This window comes from Dipodomys ordii, unplaced genomic scaffold, assembly GCF_000151885.1.
Source record: "Dipodomys ordii isolate 6190 unplaced genomic scaffold, Dord_2.0 Scaffold191, whole genome shotgun sequence".
In the NCBI taxonomy this organism is placed as follows: Eukaryota; Metazoa; Chordata; class Mammalia; order Rodentia; family Heteromyidae; genus Dipodomys; species Dipodomys ordii.
In genome coordinates this window covers 399017-406974 of record NW_012267407.1, presented here as the reverse complement: position 1 = coordinate 406974, position 7958 = coordinate 399017, and the positions used below count along the sequence as shown (strand labels likewise).

General features: G+C 60.3%; 1 protein-coding gene across 1 annotated transcript; it reads left to right on the top strand.

Moving 5' to 3' along the window:
- Window positions 1-404: 404 nt before the first annotated feature.
- Znf667 (zinc finger protein 667) lies at window positions 405-7524 on the top strand. The gene is made up of 7 exons (XM_013034557.1): window positions 405-505; window positions 1162-1316; window positions 1740-1822; window positions 3008-3134; window positions 4350-4439; window positions 5890-7220; window positions 7259-7524. Exons 3-6 carry the CDS (start codon window positions 1790-1792, stop codon window positions 7206-7208), a joined length of 1569 nt encoding a protein of 522 aa, XP_012890011.1. The 5' UTR covers window positions 405-505; window positions 1162-1316; window positions 1740-1789; the 3' UTR covers window positions 7209-7220; window positions 7259-7524.
- The last annotated feature ends 434 nt before the right edge of the window (window positions 7525-7958 follow it).

Genomic DNA, 7958 nt, shown 5'->3' with positions numbered 1-7958 from the left:
TTCGCTCCGCCCACACGCGCCACGAGCCAGTCAAACTCCACAGAGCCCCGGTCGCGGGCCCTTCGGACGGGAACATGCCACATGGTTGCCGAAGGCTGCGGCTACGGGTCTGCCTCCGGCCGAAGCGCCCGAGCCGCCCGGGAAGGCGCCTTCGCGCGGGAGCGCGTCCGGGCTGCCGACAGCCAGGCCGAATAACGGCGCGAGACCCTTGTGCGCGGGCGGGCGCAGGGGCGTGCGGGGCCTCGTGCGGGGGCTCAGACTCCGATTGGGTGAGCGTGCTGCGGGTGGGTGGGTGGCGTGACCTTGCGCTTCCGGGAAAGCCCTGGGGGGCGGGACCGTGCCTGCCTACGTGACGTATTGCGTATGAGGGGCGTGGCCCTCGCGGAGCTCCGGGGTCTCGGAGACCAGTGCGCAGGCGCGGGGGTCGTGGGTTGCACTGTGGAGGCCGGGTGGTGGCGCAGCTGCGGCCGGAGGTGTTGCGTGGATCTGCCTCGCGGGGACGCAGGTGACGGGGACAGGGGGCGCGTGGCTACGCGGGGTCGGCGGGCCCCGGGTTGGTTAGGTGGTCGGTGCGTGGGCACAGTGACACCCGTCAGGCCGCCCGCGGCTCGCGTCCGGGGCCCTGTGCAGGCTGGCCGGCCCGGAAGGCGGTGCGGGGCTGCGGCTCCAGATTTTCTGTGTCCGGAGCTGCTTAGGTGGACGGGAGGTGGTCAGCACCTGCTCGGGGGAGGGGCTGGGGGGGTCGGCGGGACGGTGAGACGTCACCCATGAGACGTCATCGCCGACCGACGTCATCAGGAAGAGAGGACGGCAGACTCCCCCCTCCCCCCGCCCCCGGAAAGCCTGAGCGGCGGAGCCCCGCGGGCAGGGGGTCCTGGAGCTGGGGTGTCCATCCCGGACCCCCAGCTAAGCTCCTGCCTCACCTGGATGCGTAGTGTGCATGAGCAGGAAGGCGGCCCAGCCTGGCCTGGCCTCTGACCCCGGGTCGTGCCCTTCTAGCGGGGCGCCCTGGGGGTGCGGATTGCAGCACCCCCCCCCTCGCCCCAGGCCTGTTCGGTCACCCTGCCGTCTAGCCGGGGCAGCACCCTTAGCTCATGCACCCTCAGCTCGCCCTGCTCCTCCTCCAGCGGCCCTCAGGGTCCCCCTGAATCTCTCCATCAGGTCCCCTGCCGCAGAAGCTGCTTGTGGACCAAGCCCCTGGCTGGAGCCAGCAATGGTAGGTGACTGCGCTGCTGTCCCTTTGTGGCCCGACAGATCGCCAGATTCCTTGGCGCCAGACCGCTCGTGTGAGCCTTCAACACCTGTGAATCCTCCTGGTAATTCACCTTACTGTTGTTTGGTGATTACCCTTCCTTCCTCCCTCTCTCCCTTCCTTTATGCCTGCCCAAGTCTTGGAGCCTCTTTGTGCTCAAAGCTAGTGCCCTACCACTAAAGCCACAGCACCACTTCTGGTTTTCTGAGTGGTTTATTGGAGATCAAAGTCTCATGGACTTTCCTGCCCAGGATGGCTTCCAATCTCGACCCTCAGATCTCAGCCTCTTGAGTAACTGGAATGACAGGCGTGAGCAGTTGGTGTCTGGCTGTGATTAGGTGATCACTCCTTCTTAAATACTGCTCTGACCTGCAAGCAGCCAAGCGTAGCTACCACCAGTGGCTCACACCTGTAATCTTAGGAGTAATCTTGTAATCTTGGGGACCCCTCCCAAGGCCAGCTACCCTCATGATGTTCTTCTCTCCAGCCCGGCCTGCCCGTGCTCCGTCCCCCTGAGTGGAGCGTCAGGAGGACAGGATGGCTGTCGTGCGCAGGAAGTCCCGACCCAAGGTGGGTGGCCATTCCCCTGGCTTTGGGAACATCCCGTTCTCATACAGTGGGGCCCATCTGCTCTGCTTCCAGAAACTTCCTGCCCATGGGAGACCAAAGCCACAGAGGCCAAGCTGTGAGGTGCACTAGCTTGCTATTCCAGCATGTTCCACCCCCTGGAGATCATCAAACAATTGTCATAGAAACCCCTGGGACGTGCTTCCCCTAGAGAGTTGTGCTTTTAATTCCTTCTTCCTGCCACAGTAAGTCCTCCACAACTGGTCAGCGCAGAACAGCACATCTTTTGTCCTGTACCCAGGTGGGCTGCCGTACACCAGGCCCCGAGTGGCTTAGCTGGGTCCTCAGCATGAGTCTCCTAGAGCCAGAGTCAAGGCATGGCTGGCTCATGTCTTGTGTGGGAGTAGGTGTTCTTCCAGGTTTGCCAGTTACTCATTTTGGTCTCACATCTCCATCTTCAGGACAGAGACAACAGTCAAGCCAGCCAGCCCAAGACCTCCGTGTGGTTATGTTGTTGATTTTTTTTTTTTTTTTTTGGTCATAGGGCTTGAACTCATGGCTTTTCTGCTCAAGGTTAGCCCCCTACCACTTTGAGCCACAGCACCACTTCTGGTTTTCTGGTGGTCAGTTGGAGATAAGCTTCTCATGGACTTTCCTGTCCTGGCTGGCTTTGAACCATGATCCTCAGATCTCAGCCTCCTGAGTAGCTAGGATTACAGGCATGAGCAATTAGCACCCATCTTGGTGGTCCCTATTTTAAAGTCTTGTTACGTGAGGGTCAGCTGGGGTGTTGCCTCAGTGACACCGTGAGGCATGCCCATGCCAGATGTGACACTCCTGGGCCCTCTGCAGGGCCTGCTGGGAGCCAGGCTGCCAGGCTGGGCTCACTCCTCTGGTAAGCAGCTATGGCCTGAAGTAAGTCCCCTCACCCCCTGGGCCCTTGTCCCTTCTGCATTGTTGCTGTGACCCCCATTGGCACAAGCCCTTCCAGTCAGGTGCTCAGGAAATACCGGAGATCCAGCTTGCTCTGGTTTTATGCTTCAGAACAGCTTTATGTTTCAGAACAGCCCTGTCACACGTTACAGGTGAATGCATTGCCCTTGCCTGTCACATGGGTCTCCTGTGTGTCACCTTCTCCAGGCGGGAGGCATCACCCATGGTGAGTGGACGTGTGATTGTGCGTTTCAGGCGCCTGTGACATTTGGAGACTTGGCCATTCACTTCTCCCAGGAGGAGTGGGAGTGGCTGAGCCCCACACAGAAGGATCTGTATGAAGACGTCATGTTGGAGAACTTCCAGAACCTGGTCTCTCTGGGTAAGGCCCTTCTCCCTGTCCACTCCCACCATCAAGGGAGTGGAAGCCACTCCAGTATGCCTTTCTTTTTAATTGTTCATACCTTTGTCCAGTGTGTCTGCCTTTGACACACTGGACAAGTCGTCCACAAAAAGAACATGGCTGAGTGTCCTCCGCTGTGCCCTTTGCCCCACCATCTGCCTCAGAGCCCAGAAGACCCCGTGCCATTGTCAGCCATCTTCACTTCCCCTGCGCCTCACCCACATCAGGTCCACTAGGCCTCTTTCGTTCATCCTTTGGATTTGCATACTAGGGATTCATACACAGGGGGCTTCTTGTGCTCAAGCATGTGTTTGAGGTTCATTCATGTCATAGCACATACTAGTACTTCATTCCTCTTCATCGCTGAGTACTATTCCATGTGTGCATATAACTGCCCTTGTTTACTTTTTCATTAATTGATGGACATTGGTTTTCCATTCTTAGGAACTGCTGCTGTGAACACTCACACTTTGTGTAGACATTTGTGCACATGTCTCGGGTGTATGAGTGAGAATATGGAAAATATGTAATTTTTTTGAGGACACCCAAGTTTTGAGAGGATTGAAAAGGTAGTGTTTAAGGGAGAATTGTGGGTACCAGTGTGACAGGTGGCACCTAGGGGCAGCTAGGAGAGGGATGGGGTGGAGTTGTTAGGATGTAGAGAAAGGGTCAAAAGTCTGAGTCTGCAGTTTGGGATGGGGATTAGAGAAGTGGGGGTGGGAGTGTGTGGGGGGTGGAGTGGGTGGGAAATGGGGTGGAGTGGGGGATGGGGGTGGGAGGTGGGGGATGGAGTGGACTGCCTGTCTTGTTTATACCTCTGAGGCAGAAATGAGACCAGTTCTGGGGAGCAGGGGATGGAGCAGCCTGCAGGTGGGTGCGGGGCACCATGCAACACTGCTTGGGAGCTTGGGATTTGGAGATGGTGTGCTTGGCCATCCTGAGACCCCCACTGTGCTGGGGGGGTAGAACCCAGTGTTCACCCGGCTGCGAGTCCTCTTGCGGGCACACAGGCAGCACTTGGGAGGGTCCAGGATGTGGTATGTTGGTTTGTCATACACAGTGTCACCTCAGCTGCCCTCCAGGGCATGTGGGCTCCTCTCATGCCCATGGTGTGTCCTGGTGACACGAGCTTGTCTCAGCTTCTGAGGCATGGAGTCACAGTCAACCTGGGGTTTGGTGTTATGCTTCATGCAGGTCTGTGCTGTCGGAGGCCAAATGTGATCACCTTACTGGAGATGGGAAAGGCACCGTGGATGGTGGAGCCGAAAAGCTGCCGGGGCCCTGGTGAGTCTAGTCCTTGGGGCTGCAGCCATGCAATGTCCGTTGTGTTGTTGAGTGCACAGAAGTTCACCTGACATACCTCAGAGATGGGCCAGCCCCATGGACGGGCTGACATAGCCCTTCCTGGGTCTCGGGAGGGGCGGGCAGCCTGTGGGGCCTTTTTTTTGTTGTCAGTCATGGGGCTTGAACTCTGGGCATGGGTGCTATCCCTGAGTTCTTCAGCTCAAGGCGAGCGCTCTACCACTTGAGCCCCAGGGCCACTTCCAGTTTTCTAGTGGTTTTTATTGGAGATAAGAGTCTCACTTTGAATCGTGATCCTCAGATCTCAGCCTCTTAAGTAGCTAGGATTACAGGCATGAGCCACCAGTGCCCCGGTCCTGTGGTGCTGATTCCTTTCGTGAGGCCCCACTGGGTGCCATGGGACTACGGGGTGGTGGCAGAGCCAGCTTTGAAGAGCCAGCCTTCTCTGTCCAGATGCTCATGCTCCCTAGTCTCCCATAGACCCCCCCACCCCCCTTCCAGGGTTTGAACTCAGCCTGCACTCACACCACCACAGATCCAGGCCTATATTTTCAGGATTGGGTTTCCAGTCAGTCCAGCCCGTCCTGCCCCAGGGTGTTTGTGGTCTGTGATCCACCTGCTTTAGGCCCTGCATACTTGCTGGGATGATGGATGTGTGCTAGTGGGACCAGTGTTTTTGCTGGGATGGTTTTATCGCCCCAGTCGGAGTCCTGGTGCTCATTCATGATTAACCCCCATTCCCACCTGGAGGCCCAGGAACTGCTCATCTCTCTACATTTGCCTTCTGTGCACATTTTGTATCACATGTGTAACAAGTGCTAATCTATGGACTTTATGGTGATATAATGTATAAGATTTATTCTTTATTCTAAATACAAACGACTTCGAGCTGCACGACCTCTTCAATTCCAGTTATTAAATACTTGTGCAAAGCCTTTTACATTAGAGTCACCATAATGCACTGAGAGTCCCCGCCCCAGTGGCACTGTTCTTTTTTTTTTTTTTTTTGGCACTGTTCTTGAGTAGCAGTGATGATGACTGTGCTTTTTCTTGGTTATGTTTCTTTTTTGGGGGGGATCCGGTCGTGGGCCTGAACTCTGGGCCTGGGCGCTGTCCCTCAGTGATTCAGCTCAAGGCCAGCGCTCTACCTCTTGAGCAGCGCCACTTCCGGCTTTTTTTTCTGTTTATGTGGTGCTGAGGAATCGAACCTAGGGCCTCATGTGTGCAAGGCAAACACTCTACCACTGAGCCACCTTCCCAGCCCTATATTTCTTTTTTAAGTTGTTGCACACAGCGTTTCGGCCGGCACGTCCGTTGAGGTCAGGGCTTTGCCCTGCGTCCTCCTCCATCCTCTAGCCGCCCGCCATGCCCAGCACTCAGCTCGGCTCTCCCCGTGCGGGGGACAAACCCTGAACTTCTTGGTGTTTTTCAGACTCAGGGTCTCAATGCGTGAGGACGAAGTTACCACCGGACAGGCGCTGCCTCCGCGGGAAGCTGGGTTTCCTGCTGCCGCCACCAAGGCCACCAGAGCCCACCTGGAGTCAGCACGCCAGCCACCGCCTGCCCGCAGGGAAGCCCCGGCCAGGGCCCGCAAGGAAAGGCGTGCCGGGGCGCCAGGGCCCTCTTCGGTGCGGGGCCTGCGGGAGGGGCTTTGGCCGACTCGTGTCCCTGCTGCTCCACCGCGGGCGCCACCGAGGGCAGCCGGGCTGGCGGTGTGACACCTGCGGGGCACGCTTCACCCGGAGAACCACCCTTCTCCTGCATGTGAGAGGTCACCGGGGGGCGGCCCCCTCGCGCCCACCGCTCCGTGCCCTCCACCGGACCGCACCCCTGGGCCTGCGAAGGGTGCATGCGCGGACCCCTGCCGAGGGGCCTGGTAGCCCGCGCATCTCAGAGAATCCCTTCGCGTGCGGGAGGTGTGGGCGGCTTTTCGGGGGCGTCTCGGCCCTGGTGCTCCACCAGAGAGCGCACGCCTCGGGAAGGCCGCGCAAGTGGGGCCCGCGCAGGACTGGCTCCGGGCGGTCCCTGGCCCTTGAGGTGCTCGCGCGGGTGCACGCCGCAGGGGGGCGGGGCGTTGGGCGGGGGCGAGACAGGGATGCAAGTGCGAGAGTCGCCGCCTGGGCACCGCACCCCGGGGCCCACGGTGAGACCAGGAAGCGCCTAGAATGCAAGGACTGCGGGAAGGCGTTCTCCAGACCCACGAACCTGAAGATCCACCGGAACGTCCACTCGGAGGAGAAGCCCTTCAAGTGCACTAAGTGCTGCAAGGCGTTTGGGCGCCAGGCCTTCCTCGTGGAGCACCAGCGGATCCACACCGGGGAGAAGCCATACCGGTGTGAGCAGTGCGGGAAGGCGTTCAGCCACCGCATCTCCCTCTCCCGCCACCGGCGGACCCACACGGAGGACAGGCCCTACGCGTGCGCACGCTGTGGCAAGGCCTTTGGCCAGCGCGCGCACCTGGCGCAGCATGAGCGCATCCATACCGGGGAGCGGCCGTACGCGTGCCCGGCGTGCGGGAAGGCCTTCGGCCAGCGCACCTCCCTCGTCCTGCACGAGCGCAGCCACACCGGCGAGCGGCCCTACGCGTGCCGCGAGTGCGGGAAGGCCTTCAGCAGCGGCTCCGACCTCATCCGCCACCAGCGGAGCCACTCGGCGGAGAAGCCCTACACGTGCGGCGCCTGTGGCAAGGCCTACAGCCGCAGTTCGTCCCTGGCCCGCCACCAGAGTGCGCACGCGGCAAAGCGGGCCTGAGGCGGGGCGGGGCTCCGGGACAGAGCCGCCAGGGCGCGCTTGCCGCCCGCCCGAGGCGGGGCTCTGGGACTGAGTGCGCACGCGGCGGGCCGGGCCGCTGGGTGAGGTTGGAGCCCGAGGCGCGGCGGTGTGGCTTCCTCTCAGTCGGTCTGTGACAGAAGAGGGCTGCTCTCGGTTCTGCGGAGCAGGGGAGCACGGGTGAGCCGCGGGCACCAGGCGCGCTCTTGGACGTCCTTGAGCGCAGGGCGGGGAGGACTGGCCTTTTTACCTGCGTGCATGTGTCTTATATTTACCTGAATAAACGTGTGGCGTGTGATGTGTGGCCTGGACGCTTGCGCCACCCCAGAAGACATCGGCGGGAGACCCAAGGCCGGGCCGGGCCGGGCAGTCGGGGTAGCATTGGGATGGCGATGTGCGCTCGCCGGCCGGCGGTCTTGCCGGCCCCTGCCGGGTCCGCGCCCTCGCCATGGACCCGCAGCCTCCGGAGGCTCGACGCTGCTCCTTGTCTGTGGCCGTCGAGCAGAAGCGTTGGCTGCTCGAGACCCCGAGCCGGTGACCTCCGCGCCCCCTCCTGCCGATGGCCGGTGACCCCTGCACCCTGGCTGTCTGTTCGCCGCACGGGTTAAAGTCAGAGCTCCCGTGGGATGGGCGGCACCGGCTCATATAAGTTTTCCTCAAAAGACTCCTTTTGCGGGGGCTGGGAAGGTGGCTCAGTGGTAGAGCGCTTGCCTTGCATGCATGAGGCCTTGG